The following is a 21,390-nucleotide window of genomic DNA, read 5'->3' as shown; positions in this document are numbered from 1 at the left end:
GAGAGAGAGAGAGAGAGAGAGAGAGAGAGAGAGAGAGAGAGAGAGAGAGAGAGAGAGAGAGAGAGAGAGAGAGAAATGATGATCAGTATTACTGCAAACTATGACTGTCTCCTGCAACTTTCCCCAGGCTGAGAAGGGCCATGGAGGGGCTGTTTCTAGACTCTGGAAGCTACTGTGAGACTAGGGGTACAATTAAAGCCAGAGCAAAGGAAAGGCTATTTCCCTGCTACCCTACTGTTCCAGAGTGTACCCAGGGGACTCTGGAGGCAATGTTCATGCTTTCATGTTTGTCAATGATCTAAAAACAAGACAATTCTGAACACTCCAGGAATCATTCTAAGTATCTGTTATGAAACTTGTGAGTTTAAACATCGTGTTTCACGTGCCTATGTTGCAGATGGGAGACTAAAGAGGGAGGAATTAGACTCCAACCTGAGATGGATTTTTATGCCTTGAGAAGTGAATGGGTGGTTCTTTCTTTGATACATGTGTGCAATGATTTTGATTTTACCATGCTTCTATTGAATTTAAATTGTTTGCTTAATTATGATCTTGAGTTTTGAATGACCAAAACAGCATTCCAGATTTGGAAGGAATGAGAGACCTATTTCTATTCAGTTTGTTGGGACTCAAATTAATCAGTGACAAGTAATAATTGATTGTCAGTTTTAAGCTGAACGTGGTCATATTAGGAAAGATGGAGTACTGAGTGATTAGCAGTCCACATGCCTTTCGCTTGTCCAGTGTTCAGGACCCAGGCATCAATGGGAAAATCTACAACAAACAAGCATATAAATGCATTATTGCTCTTGTTCATATCTAGAATTACCTCTAAGTCATTTCAAAATAAATTTTCTTCTACCTTCTTAGTGGAGAGTAATAAGAATCAACATTTCATGAGGTGGTTGTATGTATATATTAGTAAAATGTAAGTGATTTTCAACTTTGGACAAAACCCCCACAGCTTTTAAACTTGATACCTGATACAAGTATTTATTAATACATTTATTATTTATTAGTACAATAGTACTATGTGCCAAGCATGGTGCTAAGCTCTGAGGATAAAAAGAAAGGCTAAAAAGAATTGGAAATTGAGGGGGTGTCCATCAATTGAGGAATGGCTAAACAAATTGTAGTATATGTTGGTGATGGAATACTATTTTGTGCTATGAGAAATGATAAGCAAGATGATTTCAGAAAAAGCTGAAAGATCTACAGAAACTGATCCATGGACACAGTAACAGCAATATTGTATGATAATCAATTGTGAAAACTTGGCCGCTCTCAGCAATGCAATGATCTGGGGCAATCCTGAAGAACTTGTGATAGGGAGTGCTATCCACCCCCAGAGAAAGGACTGTTGGAATCAGATGGATGCAGGTCAAAGCATTCTATCTTTCACATCACTGTATTTACAGTTTTATTTGGGAGTTTGGGTTTTATAGGAATGTGCTCTTACAACAATAACTAATATGGAAGTGCTTTACATGATAATACACATATGGCCCAGATTAAGTTGCTTTCTGTCTTTGAGTGGAAGGAAGAAAGAAAGGGAGGGAGATGGTTTGGATCTTATAATTTTGGAAAAACATCTTTTGAAAATTATTATTACATTTAATTGGGAAAATAAAATATTTTTGAATTTTAAAAAAGGAAAAAATCAGCCCCTCATCTCAAAAGAGTTCATGACCTAATGAGAGAGACTACATGCAGATAGCTGTATACACCAAAGAAATATTATTGCTCCTTACAGTTTACTGAAAAGTAGTACCAATGATGAACATAGGGTTATTTTTATTTTATTTTTATTTTTTAACATTTATTAATACTTATTTTTTTAAGTTAACATGGTTACATAATTCATGTTCTTATTTTCCCCTTCACCCCCTCGACTTCCTCCTCTCCCATGGCAGATGTGTATTTCCACTGGTTTTGACATGTGTCATCGATCAAGACCTATTTCCAAATTGTTGATAGTTGCATTGATGTGGTAGTTTCGAGTCTACATCCCCAATCATGTCTGCCTCAATCCATATGTTCAAGCAGTTGTTTTTCTTATATGTTTCCTCTCCTGCAGTCCTTCCTCTGAATGTGGGTTGTGTTCTTTACCATAAATCCCTCAGAGCTGTCCTGTGTCATTGCATTGTTGCTGGTACAGAAGTCCTTACATTCGATTTTACCATAGTATATCAGTCTCTGTGTACAATGTTCTTCTGGCTCTGCTCCTTTCACTCTGCATCAGTTCCTGGAGGTCTTTCCAGTTCACCTGGAACTCCTCCAGTTTATTATTCCTTTTAGCACAATAGTATTCCATCACCAGCATATACCACAATTTGTTCAGCCATTCCCCAATTGAAGGACATACCCTCATTTTCCAGTTTTTTGCCACCACAAAAAGCGCGGCTATAAATATTTTCATACAATTCTGTTTATCTATGATATCTTTGGGGTACAAACCCAAAAATGGTATGGCTGGATCAAAGGGCAGGCATTCGTTTATAGCCCTTTGAGCATAGTTCCAAATTGCCAGCCAGAATGGTTGGATCATTTCACAACTCCACCAACAATGCATTAATGTCCCAGTTTTGCCACATCCCCTCCAGCATTCATTACTCTCCCCTTCTTTCATTTTAGCCAATCATCTAGGTGTGAGGTGATACCTCAGAGTAGTTTTGATTTGCATTTCTCTAATTATTAGAGATTTAGAACACTTTCTCATGTGCTTATTGATACTTTTGATTTCTTTATCTGAAAATTGCCTATTCATGGCTCTTACCCATTTATCAATTGGGGAATGGCTTGGTTTTTTTATACAATTGGTTTAACTCCTTGTATATTTGAGTAATTAGACCCTGTCAGAGTTTTTTGTTATAAAGATTTTTTCCCAATTTGTTGTTTCCCTTCTGATTTGGGCTACATTATTTTTGTTTGTATAAAAGCTTTTTAGTTTGATATAATCAAAATCATTTATTTTACATTTTGTAATTTTCTCTAACTCTTGCTTGGTTTTAAAATCTTTCCTTTCCCAGAGATCTGACAAGTAAACTACTCTATGTTCACTTAACTTATTTATAGTTTCCCTCTTTATATTCAAGTCATTCACCCATTCTGAATTTATCTTGGAGATATTGATCTAAACCTATTCTCTCCCGTATTGTTTTCCAAATTTCCTAGCAGTTTTTGTCAAATAGTGGATTTTTGTCCCAAAAGTTGGGCTCTTTGGGTTTATCATACACTGTCTTGCTGATGTCACTTACCTCAAGTCTATTCCACTGATCCTCCCTTCTGTCTCTTAGCCAGTACCATCAAAGGCCACGCGCATTCTTTAGCCTCTTGGGGTCTTGAGTCTTGTTGCTCCCAGGAGCAGGCCCTGGTGACCCTAGGTAGCTGCCAAGGAATTAATCCATGCCCCAAACTTGCTCTAACTCTTATGTACTGGCTTTGGCACTGTAGGTGGTGTGGGGTGGGGGAGGGGGTTGCTCAGCTCATGTTTTAGTGAGAGCTGTTTCACCCCTTTATAGCATGGAAATGCCCTGATTCCACGTACCTCCAATGCTGCGCCCTTTTGTGGGGTCCCTTTGTTCCTCTGGATTTGTTTTTATGTCTTCTTGAGGAGTCCAGTATGTTTCGGTTAGGAGAGGTTAAGCAGCTGCTTTTTACTCTGCTGCCATCTTAACCAGGAAGTTTATATATCCATAGGATTATTTTTAAATAGTAATTCTTTTCAAATGATAGAAAAAGATAAAAAGAGATTCATTTGGTATTTCTTACATGGCAGTTGCGTTTAGTTGAAAACCAAATAAATTATGGATAGTGTGAGGAAGATTAGATTAGGTATTGATTAGGTATTGATTAGGAAATACATAGCAGGAAGGAGCTGGAGCTTGGAATTCCAGGTTGGAATGAAGGAGGAGGAAGAAGGGACTTGGCCTTGAGTGAGGACTCCATTAGTGGTGGGCAAAAACTGTTGCCAGCCTGGGAGACCTCAGAGCAAAGGACACCCTGCTTCCTGGTTTTTCCTCTGGGATCCTGAGTGTGGCATCTAGCAAAAGGACAAATCTACAGAGCCAAGGGACAAGGAGAAGTTTGAGAACTGGTGGACAGTGCTTCAAGCAAAACCTTCTCTACTTGGTACCTGAGACAACTTTAGCTCCTGGCATCCAGAGATCATCAGTGGATTGCAGTGAGAATCCCAAAGCCACAAAAGCCCTAGCTGTACTCAAGCCTGGCAGGTTCCAGGTTTGAGGCAGAAACCCAGAGACTCCATTTACAGCTCCTTGGGCCCTGTTAGTTTAGATCACTTAGATTAGTGTAGTAGAATAAGTCCTTCCCTGTCCATGTGGGTTTTGTTATTAGGTGTTAAGGTTTTAGAGTAGACATTCCTATCCCTACTTTTGTTGTTCCTAATTAAACCCAGTTTCATCCTGTAACCTTGTCTGTTGAATTTAAGGCCTCTGGCCAGAGTGACAGTTGGCTGTTATTTTTCAGTTGGGAGTGACTTAGCTGTACAAGTCTTCAATGTTCAGTTTTAGTCTCTCTTAAATCCCAGAGTGTGTTCCCACAAACCCCTTAGTTAATTTATAATATCCCTGGTGAACCCATTACCTTACATATATTTCCTACAATAGAGACATAATGGCAATGTAGTTGGAGCTTCTATGCCAGGATTCTTAGATTATTCTTAAACTACTGAGTCTCTTATTCAGTGATAGTTCTTTTTCATACCATGTGCCCAAGACAATCAAAGTTTGGGGGTTTGGGTATTTTTTTAACTAAGCTCCTTGGATTTATCTCTTTGAAGTGTTCTCCTTTCATATAAATTTGAAGGATATGTTCTACCATTTCTAAGTTATTTTAATATCAATTACTATAAAGATACGTTTCTTCTTTTAGATATCATTACAGATTAATCTATTTTCTATCTGCTGCAAAATGAAGTGAGGATTTCTGCTGCCGGAATTAATAGACGTTATTTTTATCTGTGGTAATACTCCTCATTGACATAAAAGCATACTCCTTTGTCCTCTTTAATTGGCTAAACAAAAGCACAACTTTAGGCAGAATATTACAGGGGACACTTAGTTCCATAGAAACAATGTTATAAATGGGGTATGCTGTCACAGCATGGAAGAAAGGGAAGAAAAAAATGGTCATTGGCAAGTGCCTCAGTGAAGCAAATGGGACTTTCTAAATACTCCATCTTTGGGATAGGGCTAAACTGAGCAGAGTTCTTGGAGTACTCTTAAGTATAGGTGTTCTTGAGAGAAGAATGGGAACTAGAACACCGATTGTGAGAGATCCCAGCACAAGGAGAACCGGAAGAAGCCTGAAGGGGATTCAGCAAAGAATATGGCCTGGACTAGTCTTGAAGACTAGTTGTGAATGTTATGGAAATTTTTTGTAGCAATAGGTGGGGACTTGGTTAGAATACATTAATAGTATTAAAAACTTCCTTGGCCTGGGCAACTTTATGCAGTGCATGCCTGCCTACAGTTTCTTTCTGTCTGTTCTGGCTGTGAGATCTTTTTCTTTTTTGATGGAAAAAAAAATCTCTCCTTTTGAATTTTTTTTTACTTAACAGAAGTCTATTCTATCTCCTTTCCTCCTACTCCATTGTAAAAGAAAAGCAAATTCTTTGTAGCAAATACTATGTAATCAAGCAAAACAAATTCCTTTATTGACATATCCAGAAAAAAAAAAGCCTTTTATTCTTTATCCTAAATTCAACATCTCTCTGATAGGAAGTGAATAGTATGCTTTGTCATTGTTATTCTGAAATCATTTATGATCAGAATTCTTATAGCTTCCATAGTTGTCTTTACAGTATGGATTTTACTGAATAAATTATTCCTCTAGTTTTATTCGTTTAATTTTTTCATCAGTATATAAAAGCCTTCAAAATATTCATTTTTGTTATATCAACATGAGTATAAATTGTTCTTTTAGATGTTCTTACTACACTCTATATTAATTAATACAGGTCTTTCCAGTTCTCTTTAAAATCATCTCTTTCCTCATTTTCTATCATTTGAGCTCTTTTCAGGGCTGCTCATTCACCTTTGGTATCTCTCTTTCATTTAGCATTTGCCTCTGGCTCCAAGAAACTGTAGCATTGCAATGACCACACTCCAGTAAAAACCATCTCAGCCAGCCAGCTAAACCAGATTGAGGGTAATTGACAAGCCCCAAACCCACTGGTGAATTAGGGAAATGTCTGTCCCATGCATGTGAAAACTTCCCCTGGTAGAATAGACAATTGATAACAATTTGTTCTAGGAGCCATGAAGGTAGCTAAAACAGGTGTTGATGAACACTTTAGAGCTTGGTCACACTTGAAGATACCAAAGTCATCCATTGTATCTTGGACTATCACCAGTTGTCTCAACTTTTGTCTTGCCACTGGACTTGGAAGACGCTAGAGGAGAAAGTGAGGCTGATGACTTTGTGCAGCTCTCCCTTACTTAAATCCAATTCCTGCTCAAGTCAAGACATCACCCCATGATGTCATTGGTCCTCTTCAAAATGAATGACAAATAACAATTTTGTCATATTCATATACCACAATTTGTTCCTGTTTGAAGATTTTTGAGCTCACAAAGAACATGGTGTGATTTCCACCCCCATTCCCCAGGTAAACTCTTTGCTGTAGCTTGATAAGGTTAATCGTTAGCTTTAGTTCTTTCTATAAAACAATCCAATTACTCATGGGACTAAGCTGAGATGAGAATGATAATACATATCAGTTTTTCAGTTCTAAAGTAGAAGTTAAGGTCACAAAGACCTCTAAGTCTTGGAATACTGTTTGAAATAAAAGTGATGTTCTATGGGCCTAATATATCTCTCAGAAACATTTTTTTGGAAGTTGCTGTTGGATAGAGAATAAAGTGTATTGCTCATTGTTGGCCCATTAGATATTTTAAATGCCTTCAGTCCAAAATAGAAATCATTATCTTTCCTTGAAAACTCATCCCTCTTCCATACTTCCCTATTTCTGTTGACAGTGATACCATTCTTCCAGTCACCCAAGTTTACAGGCTTCAAGTTAGCTTCAACTCAGACTTTCCCTCCTCCACAGATTCAATCAGTTGCCTAATCTTGCCATTTCCACCCTTACAAAGTCACTCAAAAATGTTCCCTTCCCCTACTCACACAGCCACTATACTAATTCAGGCCCTTGTCATCTTTCACATGGTCCACCGCAACAAACTCCTAATTGATCTCTCTTTCCCATCTCTCCCCAAACTCTATAATGATTTTTTGAAAGTTTAGGTCTGCAGCCGCAGACACTTCCCAGCTGTGTGACCCTGGGCAAGTCACTTGACCCCCATTGCCCACCCTTACCACTCTTCCACCTAGGAGCCAAGAACACAGAAGTTAAGGGTTTAAAAAAAAATGGAAAAAAAAAAGTTTAGGTCTGACCATTTGAATCCCCATGTCAGTAAACTTCAGTGGCTCCCTGTTACTTTTAGAATAAAATAAAATATCCTCCACTTGGGTTTCAGAACTCTTCATAACCTGGTCCTAACTTATTTGTCCCACCTTGTTACATCTTACTCCCCTTCCTTTATTCTGTGGCCCATACTGACTTTCTTGCTATTTGTTATAGGTGACAATTCATTTTCTATATATAGATGCAGGTGACTGTATACTACCTGTCCTCCATATCTGGACTATTCTCTCTTCTCACTTCATTCTCTTAGAATCTATTGGGTTTTTTCAAAATTCAGCTCAAATTCTACCTCCTACATGGAGCCTTTCTGGATTTTTCCTAGCTGATAGTACCCCACCCTTGCAAACCAACCTAGTATTTATGTTGTTCATATTTTGCATGCATGCATGTTAGTGCTTAGGATGCCTTCCTCCCAGTAAAATGTTAGCTCCATACAGGCAGCAACAGCTACATTTTTGTTTTAGGATCCCCAGCACCTAGCAAAGTGTCTGGGTACTTAATACTTATTGATTGATTGATTCTACAGAAGTACAGAAGCCTACAGAGACTTTGAAGACCAGTGCTGCACAGGGTCATTCCAGAATTCATAACCAATGAGTGCTTGGATTGTAAACCAAATAAGGAAAGATGCCTCAGAAACTAAATAAAGAAATCCTTGACACCTGTTAAGTGACTGACCCTCCTTTCTTCTTAGGGAAAAGTTTTATTTAAATTCAATTCAGTGAATATTCATTAAGTACCTACTGTGTGCTTAACACTTAAATAGGTGAAAGTGTCTTTTTATCAGCATACTCTCCCTTTAGCCCTTTGTGAAACGTTATTTAAAAAGAAAAGTACCCATAATGCTAACAACATTCTCTGTTTTGCATCCCCGCTGTGAAAGTTCTAGAAGAGCTGGAGAATGTAAACCCATTTTAAATTGTCGAAGAAAACTGTTGGCACAGAATAAAAGCTTTGCTATTTATTAGAGAGCAGACTCTTAGCTATGGCACTGAGTCCTTACAGCCTTACATGTTTAAGGCAGGAAAAAAAAAAAAAGACAGCTCTGATTTCTGCACGCAATTGCCAAACTGAGGCAGGAGCAGACTTTCTCAATCTTTATGATGTCTTAATCAGATAACTGATATAAAATTCCAAAATTCTGTCTTCTCAAACTTTATGGTTTGTTCATGGGAAGCTGGGAATAAACAAGAATCAACTTAATAAATCTATCTAATATTATAAATACATAGTTTCTGGTTTTTTTCTCTGAGGGCAATAGGCCAACAATCAGCAAGAATATAGCTCTCCTGGCTTTTCTCAAAGGGTCCCTACATGAAGACATGACGACTGTTATGGTTTTATAGATTTTTACAGCTAGGGACTCTGATGTGGCATTCACAGACTAAGATCTGGTGCCTTTGGGACGAGATTGTGAGAGATCCCTGATCATTTGGATTACTTTCCCTGTTTTCAGTAGAAGGAAATGTTTGCTTTTTTAACACTGATTCCAAGATGGCTTTTTAAGCCTGATTTATAACAGCCTGTACAAAATCAAGAAATCTTCTCATTCTGGGGAATTCTTCCCCTAGAAAACAGCATAGTACAGTGGGAAAATCATTGACTTTGACATCATAGATTCAAATCCCACCCCTAATACTTACTACCGTTTTGACCCTAGGTAAGTCATTTAACCTCCATAGGTCCCAGTTTCTTCCACTATGAAATGAGGGAATTGGGCTAGATGGCTTCCGAGATTTCTACAAGGTCTTGGTTTGACCTTAAGACCCCAAGGTCACTGCATTTCTTAGATCCCACGCAAAAAAAAAATTCTTTCCCTTGATCTATTGGGGCAAAATGAAATGGAAGAGATTATTAGTGACTGACCAAATATAGAATCACAGAATGTTGGAGGCTGCTTCCTTGGCTTCTTTTGAGGCTCAGAAAAAGACTCATCTACAAAAAGTCTTTCCTGACTCTACCCCTATCCTTAATTCTAGGTCCTTCCCTCTGCTAATTATCTTAAATTTATCCTGTATATATCTCATTTTGCATAACTGTTTGCATGTTGTCTCCCCCATTAGACTGTAAGCTCCTTGGGGGTCAGAGATTTTCTTTGACTTTATCTCTTCACATAGCACCTGGAACATAGTTGTTATTGTTTAGTTGTGTCTCACTCTTTATGACCCTATTTAGGATTTTCTTAGCAAAGATACAGGAATCCTTTGCCATTTCCTTTTCCAGATCATTTACAGATGAGGAAACTGAGATCAAACAGAGTTTAGTGGCTTGCCCAGGGTCACATAAGTAGTAAATATCTAAGGCCAGATTTGAACTGTTTGATTTGTGTCAGTCTTCCTGACTCTAGACCTGGCATCTATCCACTATGCCACTTTGCATCCTGCCACATAGTTGAATAAATGTAGCATAATAAATACATAGCTTAATAATATATATACACATGTGTATATAACAATACAAATAATACATAGCTTTAATAAATGCTGACTGACTGACTGACAGATAGGAGAGACTCTGCCTACAGTGAGTTAAGAGCTTCCATTTTTGCAGACTTTTATGGTTCATAAGGAAGAAGAATTCCAAGGAATGTTTCTCAGATACCTATGAATTTTGGCAACTTTTGCAGCTGAAGATAACTTCTCCTTTCCTTCCTTTTCATTCCTATCAGCAGGGTTCTAGTAATGATAATTTTTTAAATAGAGTCTAAGAAGGCTTGATGAGAGTGACTGCAAAGCAAGCAGATTTTAAGCAAAGGACATCACTTTTACTTTCAGTAAATACATTTTCATTAAATGTATCACACATCTCTTTGGTTGCTCAGGTCTTCAGAAGTAATCAGCGCATCACAAAGGGGAAATGAGTTGGTGGCAGGAGGGCATTGTATTTCATTTAGAAGGAAGCAGAGGAGAGAATGCAAGAGAGAAATTTTGAAATAAGCCAACATTTCTATGGTGGCTATTATAGTAATGCCATGTCAGGTGATTGGTTCAGCAGAAGTCACCATGACTAATAATTATAGACCAAGTTTACACAGCATCCAGGGACATTAAAGATTGGCAGTTATGAAGTGAATTTGTATTATTTTGAAAAGACAAACTAGATCAGTGATGACAAACCTTTTAGAGGGGTGGGTGATGTGAGAAATGTCCTTAGGCACCCGTGGAGAGGGGGAGTGGAGCAGCCCAGCCTGTATCCCTCTGGATCTCTAGTAACAATTTTGGTGAACTCTGTACCAGGACAATGGCTCACATGCTCACAGAGAGTGCTCTGATTGCCCCTCTGGCACACATGCCATAGATTCACCAACACAGAACTAGATCATTACAGCTAGAAGAAAAACAATTTTAGGTTTGAGTTACTCATTGACATTTTCAGGACAGTTAAAGTTGTTCTGAAAAGAGGCTATGTGGTATGATGGAAAGCACATTGATGTGATATGAAAAAAAAATCTGGATTCTAGTCAGTTGTGCCCTGGCCAAACCTATGTAATCCAGGGACAAGTCATTTCTCTGTACTAAGGTTTGGTTTCTTCATCTGTAAAGCAGAATAATAATTTTTGAACTACTTACTTCACAGGACCTTCAAATGAGATTATATTTGCAAAGTGTTATAAGAGCTCTTTTTTCTTGGTGTTTTGTTTTATTATGTGCATTTGACTACACAGAAGAGTTTTGATGCTGTTGAATTTCATGATATCTTAGAAAATAATATTCTTAACCTGGAAAAAGATGTAAAATTTTTAAAATTCAGAAGATGAATATTTGGAAGTTGTAATGGGGGGGGGCCATTCTGTTCTGGAAACTTCATATATATTTACTTTAGACCATGAGATAAATGGGAAATCTTGGCAGCTAAAGATTAGGCCAACATGGATAGTAGAACATCTTTGTTTCTGTTATGTGTTCAATAACCATATTTCATATTTGACTATTTTGCAGAATGATGTGGCTGCACTTCTCAAACCAATATCGGAAAAGATTCAAGAAATACAAACTTTCAGAGAGAGAAATCGGGGAAGTCAAATGTTTAATCATCTTTCAGCCGTGAGTGAAAGCATCCCAGCACTAGGGTGGATAGCAGTGGTAAGTCTAGACTCTAGACCGTCATTTGGGCATTCCTCACCTTGACACCCTTTTGGTAATTGAAATCACAATTAAGATTTATCCATGTAAAAAGATATAAAGTCCGTCTTCCTTTTTCTTCCTCTTTAGTCTGATGCTAGTGGGGGCATTTTCTTCTTTCTTTTCAGCCTACACCAAATAGTCTTTTGCTTATTCTGCTTAAAGTATTCTATGCACCCTACCAATTCACCCTCACTAGCCTTAATACACTTATTTTTTTCTTAATAACTTTAAAGTATCACTGTCTCCACTGCTTGTCTTTTTTTCTCTGAACCATTTTCTTGCTTGGTTATTTTTTTTTCTTCTATGCTGGGGTGATGGTGCTGTTCTTAGTCCCCCAAACCAGGTCCTTATGTCAAGGAGATGAATGATGCTGCTACATTTTATACTAACAGGGTCTTAAAGGACTACAAGCACAGGTATGTTGCCTTATTTAATTATCCTTACTGTAGAGTTGATCATGTAAAAGTAAACATGCTACTATTGTTTATTAGACCCCATTATTTCTTTCTAAAATCTTTGAAATTCAATTTATGTATATATAGAAAAAAATTGGAAATGAAACAAATATCCAAATATTTAAAATGTTACTTGTTTTATTCTTTTTGTGATGAACAATTTCACCAGTTGTGTGTACATTTTGTGTTTTCCCCATTTTTATAAAAATAGACCATACTTCAGCAAGTATTTTAAGATTCAAAAAAGATTTTTATCACAAGGGTTACAAGAAGTTGGTAATGCTAGCATTATAAACCATATTTTATATATGAGGAAACCAAGGCCCGTTATTTTGGGTGAGTTAGGAAAGAAGAAACAAAGAAATAAAGCTATGTCATAAAAAAAAATGGCAAATGAGAGAGAAGCCCTGGTTTCAGTTAGTCAAGATGAGGAATCACATTATCTCAGATTTAGAAGTGTTCTCAGAAGCTTTGAGGGCTGCCACATCAACTTACTATCAAATTATATTGAGTTTCAAGTCCACCAAAAAAATTTTTCTCATATTCTCCCCAGGAGCTATTGTCTAATAGTGTCTTCCTCCGCAATGTAGCTAATACAGTTGATTTTAACTTGTGTTAAACAAATAATTTGTATTTATTCATTTATGTATCCATTACATGTATCCACATTAAATGCCATCCCATTAGATTCAACCCATTTTTTTAGTCCATCAAAATATTTTGGCATCCTTTCTACCATCTAACATGTTAGTGATCCCTGTCAGATTGGTGTTATCTAAAATTTTGATGAGCTACTTATCTATGCCTTCATCCAAGTCAACAACAAAAATGTGCAATATTGTCTTATTCAGAGATTTGGGGCTCTTATCACCTCTCTCCAAGATGGCACCAAATAATTCTGAATCAAGCTAACTATACTGTCTTCTTGCCCAAATTTTTTTTGTCTTGTCCAAAAGAAAGGCTTTGTTAAGTGCTTGGTTGAAATCTAGGTAAACTTTATTTATGTCATTACCCTCATCTATCAGTGGCAACTAGGTGGTACAATTTATAGAATCCTGGGCCTTCAGTCAGAAAGACCTGAATTCAGATCTGATCTCCAGCAATTATTTATTGGCTATGTGACCCTTGCCAAGTTACTTAACTGTTTGCCTCAGTTTCTTTACCTATATATGATCTGGAGAAAGAAAAGGCAAACCACTTGAGTATATTTGCTAAGAAAAGCCCATGGGCACGAAGAGCCAGAAACATCTCAGTAACTAATAACTCGGTCAAAAAATTCTTGATGAAACCATATTGCCTCTTAATGATTACTTCTTCCCTTTTTAAATACTCACAAACCAGATCCTTAATAACATTCTAAAATTTTGACAGTATTTTTTTTAAAAAATCAATCTTTCTGACCAATATTTTGAACTCTGCCCATTTCCCTTTTTTTTTTAATTGAAACATTTGTCCTTCTCTAATTATAAAATCACAAATCTCAGAATTTGGAAGGCCTTCGGGGATCACCTGGTACAACCTGAATAGGAATTTCCTTTCTGTTATCCCTTTAAGATTATCATCCAGCTTTTCAAGAAGTCTTTTTTTTTTAATCCTTACCTTCCATCTTAGAATCAGTACTAAGTATGGAGTCTAAGACAGAAGAGCTATACAGTGGGTAGGCAATTGGGGTTAAATGACTTGCCCATGGACACGGGTAGCAAGTGTCTGAGGCCAGATATGAACCCAGGACTTTTCATCTCTGGGCTCTCAATCCAATGAGCCACCTACTCGCCCATCTTTGTGAAATCTTCCACAATCCAGTTACCTTTGAGAACAGTTCAGAAGTAATGTTCCTGTCATCCCTAGGCCTAGAGTTCCAATTCGGTCTAAGCACAACGAGTTATAATAAAAGGAATCAGCCAAAGATCTTACATTCTCAGTATCCAGGAGTTTAAAAGGGTCCTCACTTGGACTGGTATAGAACTAAGGATGAACTAGACTAGAAAAATCAAAACTTCAGGAAATCTATGAGATTAGGATATCTCCTCTAAGCTGAACAAAACTATAATCTCTAATTAGGCTATATAGTTATAGTTTGCCTCCTTGCATCTAGAATTTTCCCTATGATTCTTTATACTTAAATAAAATAGCTTCTTGCACTCTATACAACTAGGCAGATGAGATGGTACAACCTGTGGAGAACTCAAGGGGCAAGGCTGCCTTCCCAGGGCTGCAATCTCAAGAGCAGAGAGCTTGAAGCTCCTGGTAGAAAGTCCTAAAGTTTATGAACAAAAGGAAGCTTCTCTTGAGAAGAGTTACGCTATCATTTTTGCCCCAAATCTTAGAGGGATTGAATTATTAAGATCCCACTTGGGCCTTATGAGCATAGATCTAAAAGGGAGAATAAGGGGAAAAAGGCATATTATACAATTAAATAAATTACTATTTAAGTGAAAATGAAATAGATATGATCAATAATGATCAATAATATATGAGTATATAGTAGAATTTACATACTCCATATTATTTATCTTTGCTTTTTACTTATTTAAAATTGTGTCTGTATCATCAGCATTGTTACAGAGAATAGACCCATTTTGATTAAACATCATGGTATGTAGCTAAATACCAATGTCAAACTCATCCTGAGCTCTGGGATAACTCGGACAGAAAGGGCATCTTCATCATTCTCAGCAGAGACGGGTCTTTGTGAGACAGGAACAATTATTCCCTACCGTCATTCACACTTCCCTTTCTCTCTTGGTAACATAACCACTCATCCAGGGAGTTTGGAGTAATTAGTGGCAATTTACCCAGATAAACTGAGTCCAAATTGTCTCTCATGTCTTAGATGTCATACACATTATAACATGGATTACTTGTTGGCAGTGGGATTGCAAGTCATTCTCCTTTTTAAAACATGAAAGCAATAATTGCTGAAAGGTCACCTCCCTGTTAGTAATTGTTGGAAATAAAAAATATCTGTTGTTACACATATACACAAACACACCACACACACACACACACACACACACACACACACACACACACACACACACACAAAGTCAAGTTACTTAAGTCACATTTAGCATCAGTTCAGAGAGAGTGACTAAGCTTATCCTAGGTGAACATAAAAAGAATGCTTGGCATCACTCAGCCTTCCTTATTTTTCCTACATACCAACTTGAAATGTTTTATTTTTCCATTGGTAAATCCTTCTCCCACCCAGTCCCTTCCTGAGCTTTGCTTCTTTCCTCTGTTTTTGGGGGAATGAACAGCAATACCTCTCACCAGCTGGCATGTGAGCCATAGTGCTGAGGGGCTGAGGCTTCCTCCTCTGTCAGAGTTAGTGTTCTGATGCTACAAAAAAAAAAAAAAATCTGGGGCTGGTCCATAAATGTCAGAATTTGGCTGGAAAGTGTATTTCTGGTAACATCAAGGGCAAATCTATTATAAGCCCTGTGGAGTAGCTGCCAAAAGAAGCCATTCACCTCGCTTCCAGTAAAACCAGAACTCTGGCCATAAACTCTCCTGTCATCGCTAGGGACAGAGCCAGTCCAGGGATGAGAATACCCTTCATCCCACTACCCCAAGTGATCACCTACTTTCTCAAAGTCTGCTGCAGACTGTCCCAAGTTCACACTGTACTGTACTTCTACTACTTGTAGTTTCAGGTTCTGCAGGGCGTTTTTCACAACTGGATCTCATGGGATACTGTAGTTGCTGAGGTCTCCTTACTTTAAAAAAAAAAGGGGGGTTAGAATAGAAAGTCAGGTTGATGCCCTCTGACTATCCTCTTTTCCTGAGCAGTTTTTAAGCATCTTTACTCAAGGGCTGTTTACATGTATTTTCCCTTGGAGAGAGACTAGAATAAGCTGGTTGTTTTGACTTCATCACTATCAATATTTTATCGATTTTTTTAAGAAACCACCAGTTTATTGAATATCTGGCACAGATTTTCCCATGATAATTGTGGCTGATTCTGCTTATCCTTCAATAAATACCTCCAGCCCAAAGTTTCTTAACATTTTTTTTGTTACAGACCCCTTTGGCAGCCTAGTAAATAAGTCTGTGGACCCCTTGTCAGAGTAATTATTAATTTTTTTAAATCCATGAAGGAAAATACGTATAATTTGAAAAGGAGACTGATTATACTGAAATATATTTATCAAAACATAAATTAAAAATAAGTTCATGGACCCTAGATTAAGAACCACTACTCTATTAGGACACCGAAACATTCTTAATATGATGTACCAAAGAGAACAGAAGGAAGTTCAGAACACTTAATTCTGAAAGAGGAGGAAGTCTCAGCCCCTTCTTCCCCCACCCCCACACCACCCAGCACTGCAGCTCAGAAAGCTCTGCTTTGTTTTGAAATGAACATATTTGATTTATTACAAAAATATAATAATAGATTTGTTTTATTTACATATTTATGTATTCTTTTAAATAAAGCAAGCTAAATATACAGTTTCATGTACTCCTATTAGCACTCTTTGTACATGGGAGTTTTCATGTTTGCAGATGTTTTTCAAGTTCAGGAAAAAAATTAAAAATCATATTAAAATACAGATGAATACATGCATCTAACTTTATAACTGCACATCTCTCTTTCCAACATTTTGTAAATCTGAATCTGAGCACCGCTGATCTGGTCCATCAAGTTAAAATAAGGCAAATTTGTCATGGTGAAAAAAATGGTTTTGCCCACCCAAGTTTACATAGATGTGGAGTAGAGCCATGTTCAAGTCCTTCTTCTGACATTTAACTGTGTCACTACTGGCAAGATGACTTCAAAGAGCTTCAGATCCTTCAATTGCAAAATAAGGATAACAATGATAATTGCTTTAAGACACAAATAAGATTATATATGTAAAGTGCTTTGCAAACTTTAAACTACTTTATCAATGTCAGTTTTTATTATTGTTTTTTTGTGAGAATATGCTGTGTATGTGATTTTATATATATATATGCACTTCAGATCAAACACATAAGATAATTGTACAGTATATGCCTCATTTTTTCTCTCAGATTTAGCTCATACAAAACCAGAACATGACCTATAATCATGTTACTTTTGTCCTCTCGCTTGCCTTTGATAGAAGATAGAAGTCACCAAGGGGTCCCAACTATCCCGTTTCTCTTTCTAGTTGAATATGGTCTATAATACAATGGTTCCCAAACTTTTTTGGCCTACCGTCCCCTTTCCAGAAAAAATATTACTTAGCATCCCTGTCACATACTATCACTGCCCCCTTACAGTTATTCACCGCCCCCCTGGATGACTGTAGCACCCACAAGGGGACGGTGGCACCCACTTTGGGAATCACTGGTCTATAAGCTTCCCTGTATGAGCTGCTCTGCTTTGACTTCAGGGCAGCCTCACCCCATACCTCCCCTGTGTTTCAATTGTCCAATCACCCAACTAACATAGTAAATACATGTTTTATACTGCAGTTTTGTATAATTATTTGATTTTTTTTAATGCCATATAAAATTCTAATCATTCATTTATACCTTTGTACTTTATCTTTTAAAGGGCTCTCATTAAAAGAATGTGGTCTATATTGTTGGGGCAGCCTGTAGAAGTAATATAGTACCTACATGTGATTTATACATATATACAGATGTATACATATTTACTGATAAAATTTTTAAATAAAAAATCAGTTCCTGAGATAAAAAGTAAGTCTTCTACTAGATCAAAAAATCCGTAAAAGCTTGGCCATATTTGGGGAAATGGAAGATGTTTCTGAATTGTTTAATTTATCCTACTTGATTTGTGATTTCTTTTACTTTTTTTGCTCTGGCTGGATTTATTTGGATGAAATATTTCTTAAAAGCAAAAGGTCCAAGGAGCTAAACTTAACTTGTTTACATTTTAATAGTTATAAAAAATCATGCATCCTAGTAACACTTTGGAACTAACAGGGAAAATCATTCAGGAGGTTCCTTTCAAGCAAGATGAAGTTTGGTTGGTATTGAGAGACATGAGATCTGGAATATACAGATTATTTCCATGTGTGCTCTTTTTGTCTCTTGGAGATAAATGGAGTGAAAGAAATAGAAATACCAATTGGTTCAGGTTATTTGGGTTAGTAGATATAAATGTATCATTTTTTAAAACCCACCACTCTCTTACATGATTATGTCTTTCTCTCACTGATGAAGTGACTTACGCCACGTGGATTGGGTGAAGTCCTATCTGAACATCTGGACTGAGCTTCAAGCATATATCAAGGAACACCATACCACAGGCCTTTCTTGGAGCAAAACTGTAAGTGTCCCATTATCTTTTGTGTAGTACCCATGACTCCTCATCCATGAGCCTAAAAAAGCTAGCCCAGGTTTTAGGTACTTTTTAGATCAGAATCTCCTCTAGAAAATAGTTCATGAACTCCCACCCATTTTTCCTTTTAATCAGCTAGAGAATACCCTTTTGCTGAATGAATAAATAAATGAAAAAATCATTTATAAAGTGCATACTCTGTGCCATACACTGTTTCAAAATCCTGGGGTTACAAATATGAAAGAGACACATCCCTGCCTTCAAAGATCATACCTTCTATTAGGAAGAGACAGCACATATTAGGGAGAGGTAAACAGAGAAGAATGAAGGCACAGGGATTATGAGTGGAATCATAGGGCCACTGAATGGCACCCCTTTTCCCAAAGCAATGGTGTTATTGATTTGGTGACTCTTCCCAGGGCAAGAATTGCCAAGTAGGGAAGGGAAAGAGGAATCAAATCTGTGGGAAGACAGAAAGCAGGAAGGCAATGCAGTTAAGTAGCTGATGCTCTCACCAAACAGCATGACACCAAGGTAGGAGCCAGAAATCCACTTGGGAGAATTCATAGCAGAAAGAGCATCAGTGACCAGTTCTGGTACCCAGGAATGATGAGAGGCAACAAAGAAATGGAGATGGCAATAGGAGGCTGATGATATGCCAACTTGCAATTAACTTTAATTTGGGGTTAAAATGCTGAATTGTTAAGTTTTATAGAACTTCTACCATATTTCTTCTTTTTTATAACTTCATTACTGGGGAGTGCTTGTGTGACTTCACACTGAAATATTTTTTAACTAGAAGGTTTGCCATCTGTCTCTGTTGAGTCGTTATTTGCAATTTCTCATCAAAGGTAGGGCTCTCTTCTCCCTTGGCTGACTCTCTCCCTCCAAACCTTTCTGGACTGCTGGAGGTTAGTATTTGTGTAGGAGTATGAATATTGTGGCCGAGGGTGGTGTGATCATGCAAAGGATCCCAGGTCTTCTAAATCTGTTCAGGCTTTTGCTTTGAGTTACTTGCCCTAAGTATCATCTTCCAAAATGTAAATGCTTGGTGTTCTGTGTCCTATTTTGCTTAATAATAAGAAGAAAAATTAACATTTATATTGTGCTTACAGTGTGCTAGGTGCTTTACAATAATTGTCTTATTTGATCTGGAAGGTATTGCACAGATAAGGAAGCTGAGGCAAACAAAGGTTAAGCAACTTGCTGAGAGTCACACAGCTGATAAGTGTCTGAGGCCAGATATGAATTCAGGTCTTCCTGATTCTAGACCCAGCCATCTATCTACTGCACCACTTAGCAGCCTGAATAAAAAAAGAGGTGGGAGAAAACATTTCACAACCTGTATAACCTTTCCTTGTGTTATGTTCTCAGAGTTTATGAGAAAGGAATTTCTCAATAATTTGGAACTTTGATAAGGAGGTGTATATGCATATAAGTATTTAAGCATCGAAGTGCATGATAGGAACCACTGCAGTTGCATAAGCATTGGGGTTTTTTATTTTTTTAGACCCTTACCTTCTGTCTTAGAATCAATACTGTGTATTGGTTCCAAGGCAGAAAAGTGGTAGGCAGTGAGGGTTAAGTGACTTGCCCACAGTCACACAGCTAGGGAGTGTCTGAGGTCAGATTTTAACTCATTGCTAAGCCTACTTCTCAATCCACTGAGACACTTACCTGTCCCATAAGCATTGTTTAAAAGCAAACTGCCTAAGGCTAATTTCACATCATTATTTGTTATAAATTTGTTTATCAGAAAAAGAAACAACTATATCTTTGCAACAATAAAGGGACCAATAACAGATTCTAGTTAGATATTAATATATTGAAAATCAAAATTCTTTGGAGTAATTATTCTCTCATTGCATGATAATGTCAGCAAACTTTTATCCTGAATTTCTCACTCTATAAAATGGAATTGCTCTCACATACTTTGGTAGCAACCTGAAAATAAATATAAATTATATTGTATTGAAAATCTTGGATGAAATAAGTAGTATTTAACAGCTGTGCTATGGAAATTTAAAAATATATTTTGATTTAATCAGACAAAATCCACTCTCTGATCTTCCTGTCTCCCACCCCAATTGTGGAGTTCAGGTTTCAGACTTTCCCTCTACTCACACCCTTCTCCTTGTTTGCAAAAATGGCAACTTATACATCCTGATTATGTGATATAACTTTCCTTTCCTTTCTACTCCAATGTATTCCCTTTCCCTCTAATTGAGAACATGAGAAAAGCCAAACCCATTACAAACATGTATAGTCAATTGTGTCCATGACTTGTCATGTCCAAAAAGATATTTGTCTCATCCTATACTCTTGAGTCCTTCACCTGTCTATTAGTAGATGGGTTGCATATTATAGGATCAGTCTTCTGGATTCGTGGTTGATCATTATACTGATAAAGAGTTTGTCCATCACGATCTTATTCAATTACATTTATATTCCATAACTTGTTCACTGATTGCCTTTTTTATGAAGCTCCCCCTCAGATTCCTGGTTTTTGGCAAGTCAAAAAAATATTTTTATATACCCTTAGAATTTGTTTGTTTAGATCAGCGGTTCCCAAACTTTTTTGGCCTACCACCCTCTTTCCAAAAAAAATATTACTTAGCCCCCTGGAAATTATTTTTTTTTTTAATTTTAATGGCAATTAATAGGAAAGATAAATGCACCTGTGGCCATCACCGCTCCTCTGGATCACTGCAGCACCCACCAGGGGGCAGTGGCGCCCACTTTGGGAATCACTGGTTTAAATCTAATCTCTCCCCTAATTTATCCTCTCTCTTTCCCTCTTTCCCTTCTATTTCTTTGTTAAATGAAATGTATTTCCACATCCAACAATATACATATATCTCTCCGTGTGTGTGTGTATTCTTCCTTCTTTTGACCAATTCAGATGAAAGTGAGATTCAGGTGTCCGACTCACCCCGTCATCACACACCCCTCCTTGTTTGTAAAGATATCTATTTATATACCCCGATTATGTGAGATAATTTTCCCTAACTCTGCTTTCCTTTCTACTCCAGTCTATTTCTCTTTCCCTCTCTTTCCATTCTTAAGATCATAAAAACATAATAGAAC

The 21,390-nt window shown here is 37.3% G+C and overlaps 1 protein-coding gene across 2 annotated transcripts in view; it reads left to right on the top strand.

The window, feature by feature from the left end:
• The window catches only part of CAP2 (cyclase associated actin cytoskeleton regulatory protein 2), a 170,079-nt gene that overhangs the window by 117,030 nt on the left and 31,659 nt on the right, over positions 1–21,390 (top strand). For both annotated transcript variants that reach the window (XM_044667564.1, XM_044667557.1), the window contains exons 5-7: positions 11,389–11,532; positions 11,905–11,990; positions 18,186–18,291. In XM_044667564.1, coding sequence (XP_044523499.1) covers positions 11,389–11,532; positions 11,905–11,990; positions 18,186–18,291 — 336 coding nt within the window. The remainder of the gene's footprint in view (positions 1–11,388; positions 11,533–11,904; positions 11,991–18,185; positions 18,292–21,390) is intronic.

Source organism: Gracilinanus agilis, chromosome 1, assembly GCF_016433145.1.
Source record: "Gracilinanus agilis isolate LMUSP501 chromosome 1, AgileGrace, whole genome shotgun sequence".
In the NCBI taxonomy this organism is placed as follows: domain Eukaryota; kingdom Metazoa; phylum Chordata; class Mammalia; order Didelphimorphia; family Didelphidae; genus Gracilinanus; species Gracilinanus agilis.
The sequence above is the reverse complement of the archived record's forward strand: the minus strand, read 5'-3'. Positions and strand labels throughout refer to the sequence as shown.